The sequence below is a fragment of the Micromys minutus genome, assembly GCF_963924665.1.
Source record: "Micromys minutus genome assembly, chromosome: 4".
NCBI lineage: Eukaryota > Metazoa > Chordata > Mammalia > Rodentia > Muridae > Micromys > Micromys minutus.
The window spans coordinates 30,148,655-30,167,877 of NC_137973.1; the positions used below are offsets into that span (position 1 = coordinate 30,148,655).

The window sequence follows — 19,223 nt, forward strand, 5'->3', positions numbered from 1 at the left end:
CCACACACATCCTCGTCACACGCACAAAAGACTTGACACCCTACTCCAGGAGAGCTGCTCAGCCAGGTTCACTGCTGCTCCATTCAGAATGGCTAGGGAATGGAGACAGCCTAATGTCCTTTAACTGATGACCAAGTAGTGAAGATGTGGCTGGTGAGTGCACACTATGGAATACTACTACTTTGCAGGTAAATACATGAAACTTAAAAAAAAAAAAGTCACATTGTGTGAGGTGACCCAGATTTGTCTCCGTCACTGTAGGGTTCGGACCTCCTCTAAATCTTCAGATGTGACTACACATCAAGGAGTAACTTTAGAAAGCAGAAAGTAAAAAGAGAGCTTGGTGGGTTAAAAACTGGGGGAGCAAGAGAATAGCAGGGTACAAGCACTGCACGTGATGAGTGGAGAAATGAGGAAAAGGGGGATAAACACAGAAGACAGTAAGGGTGTCTGAGAAAGTCAGAACCATATTATTACCTTAAAAGAAACCCAGAACTAAAATACACATAAGTCTGTTTATAATATACATATAGGTTAAATAACAGTGGGGGTGCTGGTGCACACCTTTAGTCACTCGGGGAGACAGAGACAGAGGCAGGCCATTTCTGAGTTCAAGGCCAACCGGAATCTACTGAGTGAGTTCCAGGATGGCTAAGGAGCACCCAGAGAAATCTTGTCTCAAAAAAATAAAAACAACAAAAAAGACTTATGTGTTAGCCTGCATGTATGTACTGTGTGCATTACACACATGCCTGGTATCTAGAGAGCCAGAAGAGGGTGTTACATCACTGGGACTGGAGTTACAGAGGCTTGTGAAGTTGCTTGTCAGTGTTGTGAACTAAACAGCAAGTCCTCTTAACCAGTCTTCTCTCCAGCTCTGCCAACAGAGCCTTACTTAAGGGAGCCTTCTTTGTTTCCCCAGAGAAGCGCACTAGGTTAGGTCAGAAGGAACTCTAGGGCCAACTGACTTCAGACTTCACTCATCACTTTCTGAGTGAATTCTGAGCTTTGGATTCTCAAATCCTTTTGAGACTGAGTCATATCTATAAAACTGTTCTGATGTGGACAAACCGTATAGCTGGGAGTTGGAGCCATTGTTCTCAGCTTGAGTTAAATGTAAATTGAAGGCTGGGTGAAGATTTTATTCATGCTAACAAACTGAATCTGGGTGGAGGAGGGAGCTGCAGCAGAGGGGAAACGGAAGAGACCTAACATGGCCAAGGTGAGGCTCAGCAGTCAGGTGTTAAGTTTTCAAAGCGTCCAACAACTAACCCCGGGAAAACAAACAAGCCTGAAGAAAAGGACAACTAGGAGGTGAGGATGGCCCTGTGTATTATGTATGTACATGTAAAAGCATTTAAAAATAGGTCTAAATAATTGACAGACTGGAATACATTAAAACCAGATATTTATTACTTTTATATTGCATTTGTCATTTTTCAACAATACAAAGTAGAGGCAATAGTAACACTCCATAAAAATGCGGAATCCCGTGTCCTCTCTCTAGGTCCCAGCCCTCCCTCAAATATTCCCTCCCACCCCTTACAGAACTCTGTCCTGAATAAAACACTTAAATACATCATAAATAGTAAATTATGAAAAAAAATAGCAAGAAATTGTTTCTTTCCTTCTTGTAAAAAAGAACATGGCAGCAAAGACAGGCAGCCAGAAGCTGGCTGGGGTGTCTAATATAGACAGTTACATGGGGGTTGGCTAACCTGCTATCAAGGCGAGACGGGACGGAGAAGGAACTAATGTGGGATTTCAACAGCCGGCCTGAAACACCATGCACTGCCCACCAGCCAGGAGGGGCCACACCTGAGAGGAAGGAAAGGGCGCCGTGGCCCCATTTCCAGCTTCTCTACAGAGTAAGGGCAGGCCAGGTGGCATAGCGAAAACCTTACGGAGGGAAGTCTGCGGCTCCCCAGGAGTTTAAGACAATATGCTCTAGCCTCATAGATACGGACTGCCTGTTAAACAGACACAAACATCTCCCTCCACCGTAGCTCCACAAAGAGCAGAATACTGTTGGAAAGTATAGGAAGAACAAAGAAATCTCCTTTGGAGAATGGTCTAAAATCATTTGATAATTCTTTATATTTAGAAAAACCATTAGGATACATTCCAAATTGCAGAACAGTAATAACTGTATGACCTGGTAGTGAGGAGGGCCCTGCTAAGGTCCACTCTCCTAACAAGACTGCCCCACTATCTTAAAAAAAGGGTACATGTGGCCACGCGCCTCTCCACTCTCTCAGCCCTAAGTGAGGGAGACAGAGGGCAGCTGCTGGCGGGGCAGGCCTAGCCTTTCTGCTTCACAAACACTAGGGCTCTTCTACTTTTATCTGAGACTGGCTCAAATTTACATTGTGTGCTCTTTGTGTTTCTTTCCTTTTTTAAGGAAAAAAAAAAAGGTTGGGAGTAAGGTTCATCCTTACTGTCCCCCAAATACCTTTATAAAAACCATTGGGAGTCTTTTCAAAGACCAGCGGGAAGATCAACGGTAGGAACAATGTCCAGCCAGTCTGTCCTGAGGAAATTAAGAGTCCAGCTCCAGGGGAAAGGTAAAGAGGAGAAAACCACCTAGTCCAGCAACCCCATGTCCAGCACAAAGAATGGGGGTTAAAAATACTCAGCTATAGAAGCCATGGCAGGCAGTGGAAAATTCACGCCACCCACTCCTGTAGTGGTGGGGATGATGCTGTCCTCAACTGTCAAAGGCACTACTGCCCAGAGGAAGGGGAGACAGTGACAGAGCCCTGCTAGCTCCACATTCTCTCCCCTGTTGATGACCAAGAAGACGACTCAGCATTCCTGGGGCAAGGGCTGACATCTTAGGATCAAAGCGATAGCGGAGTCTTGTTTCAGGTCTTCCAAGGCTCACTGCTCACTGAACAGTAAAAGAATATAAAGTCAGCCATGAATAGGAGACAAGGAAGCACTGTCATATCCTGCCTTGCAAATTAGACTTTTCCCCCCTTCTCTTTTTACCTTCAGCTTTCAAGTAAAAGATTTTAGACCACAAAACCTTTTTATTTTTTGGAGACAGGATCTAACTATGTAGTCTTGGCAGTCCTGGAAAGACTAGGCTGGCCTCAAATTCTGCCTCCCAAGTACTAGAATTAATGGTGTGTGCCAACATGCCCGACCATAAAACTCTTTAGAAGCAAGGTGCAAGAGTACAGCAATATTTTCCAACCAAGTTTTGCTCTATTCTGTCAGCGACACACTTCATACCCTTCAAGCACCCCTAGATCCCAGATACTTACATGGGTGAACTCTGACTCTGCAATTTCAAGCTTTTCCAAGGTTGAACTAAAAGAAGGAAATAAAATGGCAGAGAATTAGAAAACAAAAGGGGCCTCGGGTGTAGCTTGAAGCAGAACACTCACACAGCACCCATGGTCCTGGATTCCATCCCCAGCATGTCCTCCAAGGTCATATAAACTACCTCTTCACTCTCCATTTAGACTCAGAAAACAAAACAGGGCAGAAGAGATGGCTTAGTGTGAAAGGTGCTTGCTGCATAAGCCTTGGCACCTTTAGTTTGATCCCTGAAAACACACCAAGGATGAAGGAGAGAGACCAACGCCACAGAGACGAAAACCCAAGAAACTAACTTCAGACAGACACAGTGGTGCATGTCTACACCCCAGCTCTGGAGGACAAGGAGGAGGATAACCAGCTCAGTATCTGTGCATCTACAAAGTGTCTTCTAGACTGTTCTGGACAACCTTATGAGACACCACTTCAAAATGCACAGTCAAAGGCCCAGGAGTGCTAGAACACAGCTTTAACCACACACACACACACACACACACACACACACACACACACACACACACACACACACACGCACACACGCACACACGCACACACGCACACACGCTCGAGTGCACTAAACCATTTCACTGGTCTGAAGCTAATAAATTTAGAAGTACCATTGTTTAATTAAGTAGTTCCTCCCCCCAAACAGAATGTCAAGTAATTGGGGTAGTTCTTTATGTAGCTGAGGGTGACTTTAAATCCCAGACTCTGCTTCCTCCTTTCACAGGCTGCAATTGCAGGCGGGTGCCACTGTGCCTGGCTACAGCAGTTGATCACCTTCCAGGTTCAGTTATTTGGTTATTGGCATGATCTCACTCCTCAAGACTATTCCATGGAACTAAGCCAGAAAGGTAATCCTTGCTGCTCTCCACTAGCTCCTTCTCCAAACTTTTGTTTGTTTTGAGGCAGGGGTTCCTTGGCAGTACTTCCATATAGTGAGGTTGGCCTCACTGCAGTCCTCCTGCCTCTGTCTCCCAAATGTTTGGCTCAAATTTTCTTATGTGGTACTGGGGATAGACACAGGATCTCAAGTGCAAGCTCAATGTTCTAAGGCTATACTTAATGCCCCAGAACTGAGGTAAAATACAGATGCCCTGCCTGAGTTTCACTGTAACCAATGGAAGGCCCCTGAGTCAAAGGCATCCAGCTAAGTCACCTAGACTTCCGACTCACAGAAAACAAGTCAACAATGTTTGTTATTTCTAACTGTTAAATTGTGAAGTAACATGTAATACATAATACAAATTCCTTTATGTGGTGTTACCCTAACAAACCCTCCAATGGAAACATAGCCCAGAGGCAATAGAGCTTGTCTTCTATGCCTGAGGTCTTGAGATCAAATTTAAATACCTAAGCCAGATGCTGTACATCCCCCACTGTAAACCCAGTGCTAGGAAGGCTGAGCTTAGGTTTCAGAGTCAGACATTTCAAAAGCCAACAACTAAGGCTCCCATGCCCCTTCAGTCAGCAGTCATAGCTTTGAGTCATTGATGAAAACAGCACAGAGGTCTAAGAATTCTATAGTTTCCACTTAGACATCTCTCTCACACACACACTGACAGAAAAGTTAGCAGTGATGTTCTGAGTTACCTAGTGAAGAGGCCCATGCATCAAACAGACATGTACCACCAAGGAAGCAAGTAATGTCAATAACCATGCCAATGCGCTCAGAAGGGCACTCTCCTTCCACTTGAGCAGGTCCTACTCCTGACCAGCAGCTTCATTACCATCTCAAGAGAAATCTCAGTCAAAAGACCTCTACCACAAGCTAAATCTGGATTCCTAACCCAAGAAAAAATGACATAAGGGTTTTGTTTAGCTTTGTTCTTTGAGACGAAGTCTATAGAACTCAGACATGCCTTGAACTATGATCTTCCTGCCTCTTACCTCCCTAGCGCTAAGACTAAAGTGTGCCCCCAGAACACCTAGTTCTGCTTTATATTTTCAGCTACTAAATCTGGTAAAACATAGTATGATGTAATAGATAACATTCTAGGTAACAGAATTAAGTCATGATTATATTCACCTATAGAATGCTTGGCTGCTAACAGATACAATATAGTACATGACTGCAATCCCAGGACATAGGAGGCTGATACAGAATGACTGCCCATTTAAGGTAAGCTTAGACTATTCAGTGAGACTGTTTCAAATCCACGCCCCTCCTCTCTATATCTATATATAACTATATATCTATATCTATCTATCTATCATCTATCTATCTATCTATCTATCTATCTATCTATCTATCATCTATCTATCTATCTATCTATCTATCTATCTATCTATCTATCTATCTATCTATCTATCTATCTATCATCTATCTATCTATCCTCTCTACATAGCCCTGGCTGTCCTGGCACTCACTATGTAGGTCAGGCTGGCTTCAAATTCAGAGATCCACCTGTCCGTGCCTCACTAGCACACCACAGTGCACACACTCTTAAAATACACAAAAACAAAAATTTCTGATGACATGAAAACAGATTATCTGGAGTAACCAGTCAAGAAACCAACCTCAAATTTAGTATTTGCAAAGGTTGTCCAACTACAGGTGAGAAACTGGGACCAGGAATGGGTGAGCCCTCACTTATCTCCTCCAAAGGTGGAGTCTGAGGTAAGACATCAGGACGCCCAAGGTGTACATCTGTAGAAAAAGAAAAATAAAAATCAATCATTGAATAAAGAAAGAGTCAGTAAATCAAAGACTGTGTGGTCAGAAAAAAAACCAGGGGAAGATGCATAGTGACTCAAGGACATGGTGACTCACTCTAGTAATCACAGTACCTGGGGGGCTGAGAAAAGAGGGTCATGGGGCTGAGGTTAGCCTGGCTATATACATACTGAGACCCTGTCTCAGGAAAAAGAGCAGCTGGGTAATGGGGGTGCATGACTTTAATCACAGCATTTAAGAGGCAGAGGTAGGCTGATCTACAGAGTGAGTTCCAGGCCAGTCAGGGCTACAAAGAAAAAACCCTGCCTGGAAAAAACAAACATCAAACAAACAAGAAAACTCAAGCCCAAGGCGAGTTAGTTTTCACTGCATAGAAGTGGGGTGTGAAGGTCCTAGGGAGAGAACACAGGGTTCAGAAGCAGGAGTGTGTCCAGTTCGAGTTGACCCCAGCCCTGAGCTGACCTGGCTCCACTTCCGCCTTTGTAGTCACTTGTGCTTTGTGTTCCCCAGAGGCCGTCGGCTGGGAAGTAGTGCAGGAGTTGCCGCTGGGGCCTGATCGCCGAGAGAAAGATGGGCCAGATCGAAACTTTTTGGTAGGAGAAGGCTTCACTTCAAAAGGGAGAGAGAGAGCCTACTTAGCACCTGCCTCAGAAACCGTCACCAAGACAGACAGCAACACATACCCAAAGTTGTTCTGGAGCAAAGGCAGAAAAAGTGTTAGTGTAGACAGATGGCTTACAAAGTACAAACAGAGAGGAGGGTCTTTGCAAAGAGGAAAGTGACACACACAGAGTGACCTCTGTCTGTTCTGCTCTCACTGGTGAGTACTCCTGCTCTTCATCAACACCACCCAGGAAACCTATGGCAACCATCTCTACCCCTTCCCAGCATGCAGCACTGGAATTTCAACTGCTGCTTCACTTCGAAAACAGCTTTCTGCACCTTGTAGCCTGTTTGCAATGTCTAAGTCTTTCTCACCTCACCATGGAACAACTCCTGCTTATGGTGAGAGCAGAGGACCTGGAATCTGAAAGTGTCACTAACAGCAAGTTTGAACAAGGAACTGGTACTTCTGCATCAAGAAAGTTGATGGGAACGACTAAACCTCCTTCAACAGTCAGCAAGGCTTCAACCGCTTGAACTAATCTGAAAACTCCTGACTCCTGGATGTGAAGAAATAAGACTACGTCTAACACCCTTGCCGGTCCTTCCTACACACAAGTCTGCTTCTAGATACCTGAGCCTGTGTCGCGTAGTCTATATCCACAGCTACACATTTTTTTCCAGTCCCACCAATTCCCCAGAAAGAGCCCTCACCTCAACGAAACATGTAGGGAGAGCCAGGGGGGAGCAGCAACTCGGAAACGACTGGGACAGACAGTGACTGACACAAGGACGAGAAGCAGCGCTCACAGGATGTAGGCAGAGCAGGAGAGGCCTCTGGCCTTGGCAGCTCCCTGACAGAGGTGTCTTGCCCCCCATCTCTTGGGAGAAGGGAGCCACTGGGGGATCATCTGGTAGAAGCCACTTACAGGGAATCTTCCTGAACACTGTGTTGCACATGAAGCGCTGGAACCGCTCAGCATAGAAGCCAGGACGATGTACTGACACTGTGTCCTGTGAAGGAGACATGGCTGCAGGGTTAACAGAGGCCCAGCAGGAGGGTGTCATCCAAGAGCATGTTCTCTTAGACTGAAGCCCTGCCAGAGGGTAAAACCCACAAATAAAAAAAACAAAAACAAAAATCACAAGAAGCTGATGGGGAAATGGCAATCAGTGGAGAAGAGGAAGAGATCTTTAGCTGACTTTACACTCACCCCATCGTGGACCAGTGCTTTCCAAGAGTGCTCCAACTTCTTAACAAACCTGCCAAGAAAAATGTGCATCACATTGTTTTTTTAAATGAAAGACTATAATAATTATTTATTTTAGAGGACATAAAGAGGCCATGATATCAGAAAACCTTAAACAGATAATTACTGGGCAAGTATATCCATTGTATATACTGACTTTCCAGAGAACTGACAAGGTAGTACTTATTCCAGAGACCAATGTTGCTTCTAGCCAAGTCAATGATCCTATCATGGGGTAAAGGCAGTTTCTAAGTCCCTGACGAGTCAGGGAAAATGAGCAGGAGGGAAGGAACACTTGCCTAAACACTAAGGCTCTGGGTCCAACTGCTAGAAAAAGCAGAGTAAGCTACATATAATGTGAGATGTTATCTGAAAAACAAAAAGAAAACCCAGAACAAACCATAGATGGAAAAGGAAAGACAGAGGGCTGGTGAAATGGCTCAGTGGGTAAAGGTGCTTGCCACCAAGTCTGATGACCTGAGTTTAGTCCCCAGAATCCACACAATCAGAACTGATCCCCAGAGCTCTCCTCTGACCTCTACATGCTGGCTGTTTATAAACACAAACACATATAATAAGCAAATAAATGTTAATATTAAAGATTCAGTCTGCTTCAGTGCCACAAATGTGTCAGAAACAAAATGGAGCCTAACATTTGCAGCTCCTCCCTCACCAGCATGTCACGGTCTCTTCCTTCCACAGGCTGCATGTTTTTACATAACATGGAGATCGTATTTTTCCTCTGTGGAAATGAGAATGCGCCTCTAGCTATTTCCTTATGCACAGCATGACTCAGCCCACAGGTTTCTCACAGAAAGTCAAGGCAGAGGGAGTGCTCCATCCTGCTTCTAAGGATGGACTAAGCATTCCACAGAGTACACATCATGTTGAAGAGGTGGTGAGACACAAAAGCCAGGGAGAAAACCCACCTAGAATCTATGGGTAACCAGACTGTGACTCATGGTTCTTGTGTCATGAAGAACTTTACAAAGAATACATCTAAAAGAAGTATGTGCAGACTGGAGAGGTTGCTTAATAGTTAAGAGCACTTGCTGTTCTTGGACAGAGAGGTCTAGGTACAGTTTCCAGCACCCATAGGTAGTTTACAACCACCTTTTACTCCAGTCCTAGGGGATCCAATGCCTTTCTCTACACTCTACAGGCACCAGACATTAGAGGTACACATACACAGGCAAAAGGCAAAATATATTCACAAAGTGAAAAAAATAAATAAAAATAAGTGAAACAGAAAAAGGAAAACCCACGAATGACCGGTGGCTCCATGTACTCTCTGTCCTAATCTGTGGCCCACATGCCCTCACCTGTAGGACTGCAGGATATCAATGATGCCAATATAAAGCAGGAGCCTTTCCCCTTTGTTATTCCGGGCAGGGATGCCACCCATGCTGAAGAAACAAAAGGAGAAGAGTTAGAAAAACGTGTTCACTATCAGGGGGAAGCTCCTTCTAACTGCCAGTTGAATCTGGACACAGAGCTAAGAGCTGAACAGCCAGCCATCTCATCCCTGTGAGCATACAACCTCCTTGGACTGCTCCCCAGAGCTCCATCAACAAGACTAAAATCACTACTACGCACCACTTTTTGGACTAGTCCCCAAATAAAAACAAACATGCTAGTGCTTTTGTACCTTAATTATTCCCATAAGGCACTTTCCTTGGCAGTCATAGTACAAGACATCTAAAAAAATGAAACCATCTGAAACTTTCAGTAACTGTAGTCACTACACAAACCCAAAACTGTAAGAAAGAGGCCCTTAGCAGAGAAGCCTTTTAAATGTGCTGTAATATAATTAACTAATGTGATTTATAATGCTTCTAAGTATTAACTTCAATCTTTTCATCTTAGACAGCTCTCCCAGATGCACTACAAACTAGGACATTTTTCTTTCCTTTTCTATTCTTTTTAAAAGTCAATGGCTCCAGAGCTTTAGCGCTGTTGGTCTCACTGTCAGATCAAAGCTACTCTGTCCTAGAAGCTAGGTTCCTTCAAGAAAAAGTACTGCCCATGTGTGACTGGCCACTCTTCCAAAGTCACTCACTGGTCCTCAGTATCCACGGTGCCGCCCCGGCGAGCCTCGCCCTGGATGGACTCCATAGCTGTGGAATAGAGGGCCTTCTGCGGGGCTGGTCTGCGAGTGTCTGAGTGTTGAGCTTCACTGTGCATGGGCTCTCGCTGTGCATGATCCATATTGTGGATGGACATCAACAGGCTGTAGTCCATTATCTTAAAGCTCTGTAGCACCTAATGGGGAGAGAGGACACAATCAACATTTGGGAGCTGTCAAAACTTCTCTCAAATTCTCACCGACTTCATCTCTCTTTTTACTAGGTCTTTATTTATACTCCTTTCCTTACCTTTCTCCCATTTGAATAACAGAACTTTGTTTTGTAGTACTGGAGACTGAATACAGGTTTCCAGCAGATATCACTTAGTTACATCCCCAGCCTCCTTTTACCCTTACATTGTGAACTAAGGTCTCACCAAGTTCCCCATGTTGTCCTTAAACTTGTGGTTCTTTCTTTTGCTCAAGCCTCCAAGTAATTAGAATTATAAGACCAAGCCACCAGAGTAGGCAATGCAACCTATGTTTTAGAGTTCATTTTCTCACTTATGAAAAGAACACTGTCTTTTTCAAGGTACAAAGACTATGTACTCAAACTGTGGCGAGCATCTATAACAACAGGTTGGGGTTGTAGCTCAGTTGGTGCTTGCCTGAGTGGTTGTACATCTAAGCTCCATTCCCATAACATAAGCCTGTAATCCCAACACTTGAGGGATGAAGGCAGGAGCAAGAATCAAGGTCATCCTTAGCTATACAGGGACAACAGGGATAGTTTAGGTTACCTGAGACCCAATCTCAAAGAGGGGGTGTGGGTGGAGTAGACTGTGACAAATCTGGGCTAGAAAAGATGTATGGGAGGACTTTATAAAAAATACCAGCTTTGATTCAGTTCAACATTTAGTGAATAGAAATACAGAAACAACTGCAATACAGTACAGCAGAACAGTACATATAAACAGTAATGTTTATAGCAAAGACCACAGAGAAGACTAAAAAAAAGATTACGAAAATAGGCTCACAAACAACAAACTGGAAATAAAAAAGTAAGGCCAGGTAAATAAAGTGAGAAAAAGACCATTACAAAGGGCTAGAGAAAGAAACACACATCAGGCTCAAGAAGGGACACCCTGTTATTGCTAATATGAAATACATAGGGCAGGTATGGCCAATGAAAGAGGCTGGAAAGGGCAAGACAATACAATAGGCAAGATGGATCACACCAAGGACACGAATAGCATCTGACGGTCAGCCTGTTTTGCTCCCTAGAACAGGGTGAAGAGGGGTCTACTCAGTTCTGCTTCCATGGCTCACATTACAATACAGTTCAACCAAGAGTGTCATAACAGGTATGCAGAAGAAGGCTGAGGAATGGCTGGCCACCACTGACTGAGTATAACTTAAGTCAACTATTGGCTCATTTAGTTGAGTGGTTGTGTAGCCTTTGAAACTAAGACAGACAGACAGACAGACAGACAGGAGACTGACAAACAGAGGGCATCATTGAAGAAGCAATGAGAGTGAACAAACAAGATCTTCTGCAGGTGAGAGGCAATGAAATGCCTGCTGGGAAGAACAGAAAATGGAATGAGTAATGCTGATGGTCTAGACCAGCAGTTCTCAACCTGTGAGTCTTGACCCTTTTGGGGAGTCTAACAATTCTTTCACAGGGGTAAGACCACCAAACAACACATACTTACATTATGATTCATAACAGTACCAAAATTACAATTATGAAGTAGCAACAAAAACGATTTTATGGTTGGGGTCAGCATATATGAGAACTGAGGGTTAGTGAGATACGTGTCCTGTGCACATGAGTGAAAAAGCTGTGCTCAGCTGTGCTATACACAGCAAAGTGCAACTGCACACTGCACCCCGCCAAATAAACAAACAAATTTGGCCCAGGACACAGGGAGCTGAAAGTCTGAGTTCCAGCTCCCATAAACACGATGCCAGAGAATTATAAGGCTTTCTGATTAAAATGATTTCTGTGTCTGAAATAGAGGGAAATACAGCAACTCACCAAACAGTCACGCTGCAGAGTCTTACACAAAGCACTGTACATGTCAGCATCTAAAAAGAGGCCGTCTGGGATATCTTGTATGAAGTCCAGGTCTTTAAAGGTGGGGAGAGGCTTCTCTCGTTCTTTCTGAGAAGCCCGCCGCTTGTAAGTTGAACCCTTCAGGTCATATTTCATATGCATTTTGACTGACCGAGGCAAGAGATTGTTCATCACCACAATTCGTATGTTCTTGCCGCCTGCTTGCACACAGTACAATCCATAAAATTTGGGCAGCAAAGTACGAGGGTTTTGGTTAAGATTCTAAGACATAAAAGGAAGAAGTAATAGGCAGGTTAACTGATTTTCAGTGAAACTCGAGGCAAAAGTTGCTATCCACTCCTATGCTTTACAGGAATTTGAGTAAAATGTACTGACCTATATATTTGTTCAACATCTCTCAAGATGTCTAAGAGAATTTAGAGAGAAAACAGCATTAAGCCAGATAAGGCTGTGGCCATCTATAATCTTGATACCACAGAGGCAGAGACAAGAGAGCCAGGAATTAAGAATAGCTTTGAGGGCTGAAGAGATAATGGCTCAGTGATTAAGAACACAGGCTGGTCTTCCAGAGGTTCTGAGTTCAATTCCCAGCACCCACATGGTGGTTCACAACCACCATAGATAAGATCTAATGCCCCTCTTCTGACATGCAGACAAAATACCGTATACAAAACAAATAAATCTTAAAAAAAAAAAAGAGGTTTTGAGCTATACAGGAAGACTCAGTCTCAAAACAAAAATAGTACCAGCCTAGCACTCAGAAGGCCTACTTTCCAGTGTGCTGGCTCACAATTGTAAACCCAGGACTTGGGAGGGAGGCAGACACTGAATCAGTAGTTCAAGGCCAGTACTTGAGACTCTGTATCAAAATCTAAAACCACCAACAAAAATCCTGTCTTGATTTTAGCCTCTAAGATCAAATTCCCTATGAGCACTGGAGCCTGGTGGCAGCAGCACATGCCTTTAATTCCAGCTCGCCATAGACAGATACAGGTGGATTTTTTTGAGTTCAAGGCCAGCATGAAAAGCCTACGTAGAAAGACCTGTCTTGGGGGAAAAAAAAAAAGACACCATCACTGGCTCTGCTGAGGACCACCCCTTCTGCCAGTATTCCTTACTCACCATATAGTATCCTGGAAGCAACTTTTGCAAAAATTCTGCTTCTTTATGCTGGACAGTCTTAATGATGAATTCATCATCACTGGACACATAAAAAAGGGAACCACTAGCTCCTGAATTGGAGAGTTCAATCAATGGCTCACTGCACAGGGAGTACTGAAAATGAGAGAAGACATGAAGAGTCAAACATGCCAGGGCCCGCCCCATATAGAAAGTAGGGAGATTCACATCCATTTTATAGACTAAAGCAAGATGGTGGAAGAAGGAAATTCCTTTTCTAATATTCCTCTGACCTTAGAATTAGAGGTTCTGCAATTAGAAACTTACCAAGTAATCATCAGGCCGGATGCCAAATAGCTCTCTGAAGTAACGGAAGGCAACAGGTGCATAGGTCTTGAACCGAAAGTCATTGTAATGGTGAGCCGGTGTCAGGTTGCTGCCTTCACTGAGGGGTTAAATATAAAGAAACCTTAATGTGCCAGTCCCCAGTCCACATGACATCTACCCTCAACAGATACCCACAAGAGATGTATGGGGATGAAGATGAGTGAATGTGTGGGTTGAAGGCACAACATAGGAGCGTAAAACACAAGACTCACACTACCTTCTAGCTGACTAAGTCAATCAGAAGTTTATTTTTGTTTAAGATAAGGTCTTATTATGTAGCCCTGTCTGGCTTTAAATTCCCAGAAATCAGTCTGTTTCTAACTCGAAAATGCTGGGATTAAAGATATCACCAAACTCTCGGAATTTTTATTGTGTGTGTGAGTATTTTGCATATGTATGTATATGTACCGTGTATATATACCAGGTTTTTCTTCCTTCCTTCCTTCCTTTCTTCCTTCCTTCCTTCCTTCCTTCCTTCCTGACACAAGTTTTCTGTTTAATACCTCTGGATGTCCTGAACTCAATTTTTAGACCAGGCTGTCCTGGAACCTGCCTGTGCTTCCTGTGTGCTGTGATTAAAAGTGTGTATATACTGCCACACCTGGGATGCCTGGTGCTTTTGGAAGCCTGATCCTTTGAACTGGACTTACAAGTAGTTGTGAACTATAATGTGGGTGACTAGAAATAAACTCAGGTCCTCTGAAAGAGCAGTAAGTGCTCTAAACCACTGAGCCATCTCTCCAACTCTGAAAACATTCTTTTAATTACATTTATTCAAGTAATTAAATAAATGAAACTTGTAAGTGTGTGTGTGTGTGTGTGTGTGTGTGTGTGTGTGTGTGTGTGTGTGTGTGTAAGCAGGCAGTGCTTTGGTACATGTGCTGAAGTCAGAGGAAATTTGCAGGTATCAACCATCCATGATCTGGTCCTGGGGCTCAAACTCAGGGGTTAGGCTTTACCTTTGCCTCTGAAGCAGCTCAATAGCCTAAATGAGCCCTTTGTTTGTTTGTTTGTAATATACGACACTCCACTGGCCAAAAGCATTCAGCAAAGTCTGGTGTTGAAACTTTCTCTTTCTAATATTATTATTCTATTTACAACAGGGTTAAGAGATGACAAGCTTCAATTAGTCAGACTAGAACCCTTACAACTACTGTGAGGCTGATGAAAGTCACATAAGTCATTCTCAGAGACATTGACTTCGGTACCTGGGGAAGAAGATGCTCTCTACCACGTAGAAGTCTTGCATGAGGACATCACGTTCTGGTTTGGTGCTCAGGCTGCCCACAGTGTGAGTGATACCTAGCTGAATGGCACCTTTCAAAGCTGATGAAGTTGTCTAAGAAACAGGGGGAAAAAAAATTACAAAAATGTTCTGGGATCAAGTCTAACCAAAGTCTGGGAATAGTGGCACATGCCTATAATTCTAGAACGCAGAACTAGGACTACCTTAAATTGAAGGCCAGACAGAGACCCTGTCTCTACTTCAACTACCCAACCCTTAACATCAAAATAAAACCAAAAAAAAAAAAAAAAAAAAAAAAAACCCGGAACAAAAGGTGGCACACACCTGGAATCTCACCAAGTGAGTGGTTAAATAGGAAATTACAAATTTAGGTCACCTTGGGCTACACCTGATCTTAGAAAACTAAACCAAGCAACCAAACCTATGGAATTCATGAGGAAAACTGCAGAAGAAACACTGAAAAACAAATGCCCTTCTAATAGGCTGGATAGAATGTAGACTACCACAGTCCTCTACATTTCAATTAAACCTAGGGAGTACGTAGGAAACAGGAAAGATTCAGAACAGTGAAGAGGACCATGTGTGCAGGCCTGCTAGGGAAGAGTTTAGGATTACTTACTACCTGCCCTGAGGGGAGCTGGGCCCCTCAAATATTTGGTTCATCTGATAAATTCAGAGTCTGATTTGACGTTATAGTTATAGAAGCTTTGGTCCTCTAAAAGATGAACAACTGTTTCTTCTAAGAACGTGAAAGTAGTTAACAAAAACAAAAACACCCATCATCTTTATTGAAAAAGAAAACATGTTCAGGAATCGTGGTGCATAACCACGTGTGTAACTGCGCTCATGGGCTCACTAGTGTGCACTCGCTCCCCCCCCCCCCCTCGTAGGAGATAAAACTAAAATTTTAAATTAAGAAGAATCAGAAAACTTAACAAAAATAAAATAAAAAGGAAAGAAAAATAAGAGGGTAAAAGAGTGATAAAAGACAGATCAGCTGTTTAAAGAACTGGCTGCTCTTCCAGAGGCTCAGCTACCAAATAAATGGTGGGCTCACAAGTGTTTATAATTCCAGTTAGGGGGTCCAACACTCTCTCTAGCCTCTGCAAACACCAGGATCATATGTGGTGCAAAGACATTGAAGAAAAAAACACCAATAATAATAAATTGCAAAAAAAAAAAAAAAAAAAAAATCGAAAAAAGGAGAAAAAAATTACTTTCTGAGAGGGAAAATGTAGTAACTGGGTCCCGAGGGATGACTCAAGGGTTAAGAGCACTTGCTGTTCTTCCAGAGCCCACAAGATGGTCGCTCACAGCCAACTGTGTAACTCAAACTATAAGGGATGCAATGTTACATAGCAAGTTCAAGGCTAGCATGGGCTATCTTATGAGACCTTGTCTTTAAAAGAAAGAAAAAGAAAAGGAGGAAGATGAAGAGGAGGAGGAACAACAACAGAGAAACAGGGTTCCAGTTAGGTGTGGTTCATGCTATAAATCTAACTCGGGATATGGAGGCAAGGCCATCCTCTACAACACAATGAGTCCCATATCAACCTGAGGCGTTTTTCCTCCTCTCAAAAAGGAGGGGGGAAAAGGCCAGTTTTGCTGTGGCAAAGAAAACAGTGAGTGGCCTTTAGAACTCAGCTGCATATTTGCATCTAATTACGACACCTCACTTCTTCCACTCAAGCAAGGTGCCCATCATGGTTGAGCATACTAGTGCATATCTTTTTGTTTTGTTTTCTTTAAGATTTATTTCATGTATAAAGTACTTTGTCTGCATGTATGCCTACATGGCCAGAAAAGGGGCTCAGATCACAGTATAGCTAGATGGTACCACCATGTGGTTGCTGGGAATTGAACTCAGGACCTCAGGAAGGTCAGATCTGTTAGAGCTGGCCTGCCTGGCCTTCATAGTTTTCTGACCACGAGGGCTTTGGAGAATGACCCTGTCTAAAAAAACAGTATCAACCAACACTAGATTTTTCATTAGTAAGTCTCCTTTAAATACACATATAGAAAGAAAATAATTCATTCTTTGTGAATTAAATATTAAAACACAAGTTACATTATGTTCATTGTCTGTCATCAACAAAGGGGCTGGGTGTGGTGGTACAGCTTTTAATTCCAGCACTCAGGAGGCAGAGAAAGGCAGATCTCTGTAGTGAGAATTCTGGAATTTTGGTTTCTTTAAAAACACGGAAATATTCTAAGAATGAGCTTTTGTTTTAATTCCAGGTGTAGGGATGTAGGGCTGCTTCAGACTCTGCAGCAGCTGAAGGAGATTTGTCTCATGCTAGAACAGAGGCATGGTTTTGCCAGCTGCAGATAGTTTTTGCAACTGTGTGACATTTGGAATTCTAGGAACTTTTCAGAGGGTATATAAATGCTAGGGCCCCAGGAGGTTGGGGGTTGGTTTGCAGTTTGCTAGTAGCCGGAGGCAAAGACAAAACAAAAGGAAAGAACTCCATCAGGGATCTCTCTCTCTTCTTTCTACCCTTCTTTCTCTATCTACAGGAGGTGATATGGGGTGGGGTGGGGGGAAATAAAGGGTGAAAAAAGAAGAACCCACAAAGTAGTAAGACCCATTATAAAGGTCTGTGGGTCTGAGACAGCAGGGACTACATAGTGAGTTCCAGGACTGCCAAGGCTAAATAGAGAGAACATAGCTCAAAAAAAAAAACCAAGAAAAACCACTGCTTGTGGAGAACATTATCAAAGAGATTGGCCAGGCATGGTGACTCTCATCCCTATAATCTCAGCATTTGGGAGGCTGAGGAAAAAGACTACAGAGTTCTAGGCCAGCCTGTGATAAAATGAGAAACTATCTCAAAACAAGCAAGCAAACAAACAAAAACCCAATATGGTAACAGTGTTGCCTTTAGCCTGTTCCCAAAGTAAGGAGATCTACCCACGCTGTCCAGACTCACCTTCTTGTATGTAGTCTCTCCAGAGGAATCAACACTTCGATGGCCTATTTTCTTGACAGGCATGACAGAGTTATAAGGTCCCTAAAAGAAAAAAAATAATATATGGCCAGGTAGTGGTACACACCTATAACTCCAGCATTTGAGGATGAGCTAAAAGGATTGTTAATACAAGGCTAACTAACTTAGGCAACAAAGTAAGCCAAATGTTAACCTGTACATAGTTGAGACAGCCTCAAAAGCCCCAAAAGATAGTATTCTTATTCCCACATAATATGATAAACTGCTATAGTGACAGTATATAAAAACAACCGAGAAGGCTAGAAAGATGGCTCAGTAGTTAAGAACACTTGTTCCACTTGCAGAGGACCCAGGCTTACAAGTAGCATCTGTAACTCCTGTTCCAGGCCAACTTAAGTCCTCTTTGAGCACCAGGCATACACACCATACATACATACATACATACATACATACATACATACATACATACATACATACATACATACATACATACATACATGTAGGCAAAACGTTTACACAAGTGAAATAGACAACCCCAGCACCTGAAAACAAACCAGGCAGTGAGGAGATGGCTCAATGATTAAGAATGTCAGCTGCTCTTGGGGAGCCCTAAGTTTAAGTCCCAGTACCCATCTAGCAAGTCACAACCATTTGTAACTCCAGTCCCAGGGAACTCCATGGGAAACAGGAATGCATGTGGCAGACATACATACACTGCAGGCAAAACATTCATACACATTAAGTAAAATCCATAAATCTAAAAAAATTTAAAAAGTAGAACTAGGCCGAGTTCCAAGACAGCTGGACTACACTAAGAAACCCTGCCTCAAAACAAACAAACAAAAAGGGCCGGAGAGATGGCTCAGTGGTTAAGACTGTTCTTCCAGAGGTCCTGAGTTCAATTCCCAGCAACCACATGGTGGCTCACAACCATCTGTAATGACATCTGATGCCCTCTTCTGGTGTGTCTCAAAACAGCTACAGTGTACTTATATATAATAAATAAATCTTGAAAAAATTAAAAAAAAAAAGAAAGAAAGAAAAAGAGAGAATAGACACCTAGGGAAAAAAGGCTAAACATCATCTATAAAAGCCAAACAAAGAGCCAAGAATCAAGTTGCATACAACTATGGTCCTAGCACTCAGGAACCTAACAAGACGATTATTTTTTTAGATATTTGACATATTTATCTTTTATGGTTTTTGTTTTGTTTTTAAAGACAAAAATCTCACTAGGTATCCCTTATTTCCAGTATGTGGGAAAAAGAGGCAACTGAGACTGAGTCTGAGTCTGAGTTCCAGGTCATTCAGAGACGCAAGAGAGAGTTCCTGTCTCAAAACAACAAAATGCTGACCAAACAGGGGTGGCACAAGCCTTTAATCCCAGCACTCAGTAGGCAGAGGTTATAGGACCCAGTCCTATAACTGCTATTATACACTGTTTAGTTGAGTAAACAATACAAGTTAAGGGTCAGATAATAGACTCATGGTTCTAAGTCAATTAAAAGGGTGTTTTTGAGATAT

The 19,223-nt window shown here is 42.9% G+C and overlaps 1 protein-coding gene across 4 annotated transcripts in view; it reads right to left on the bottom strand.

Moving 5' to 3' along the window:
• Nucleotides 1-1,545: 1,545 nt before the first annotated feature.
• PIP5K1A (phosphatidylinositol-4-phosphate 5-kinase type 1 alpha) overlaps nucleotides 1,546-19,223 on the bottom strand; it is a 42,147-nt gene continuing 24,469 nt past the window's right edge. For all 4 annotated transcript variants that reach the window (XM_080916284.1, XM_080916283.1, XM_080916282.1 and 1 more), the window contains 13 exons: nucleotides 17,682-17,762; nucleotides 14,714-14,844; nucleotides 13,446-13,563; nucleotides 13,122-13,274; nucleotides 11,961-12,260; nucleotides 9,914-10,116; nucleotides 9,177-9,260; nucleotides 7,819-7,867; nucleotides 7,534-7,618; nucleotides 6,464-6,610; nucleotides 5,845-5,974; nucleotides 3,270-3,315; nucleotides 1,546-2,890 (listed from right to left, as the gene is read on the bottom strand). In XM_080916284.1, the coding sequence (XP_080772410.1) occupies nucleotides 2,888-2,890; nucleotides 3,270-3,315; nucleotides 5,845-5,974; nucleotides 6,464-6,610; nucleotides 7,534-7,618; nucleotides 7,819-7,867; nucleotides 9,177-9,260; nucleotides 9,914-10,116; nucleotides 11,961-12,260; nucleotides 13,122-13,274; nucleotides 13,446-13,563; nucleotides 14,714-14,844; nucleotides 17,682-17,762 (1,530 nt within the window). In that variant the 3' untranslated portion in view covers nucleotides 1,546-2,887. The remainder of the gene's footprint in view (nucleotides 2,891-3,269; nucleotides 3,316-5,844; nucleotides 5,975-6,463; nucleotides 6,611-7,533; nucleotides 7,619-7,818; nucleotides 7,868-9,176; nucleotides 9,261-9,913; nucleotides 10,117-11,960; nucleotides 12,261-13,121; nucleotides 13,275-13,445; nucleotides 13,564-14,713; nucleotides 14,845-17,681; nucleotides 17,763-19,223) is intronic.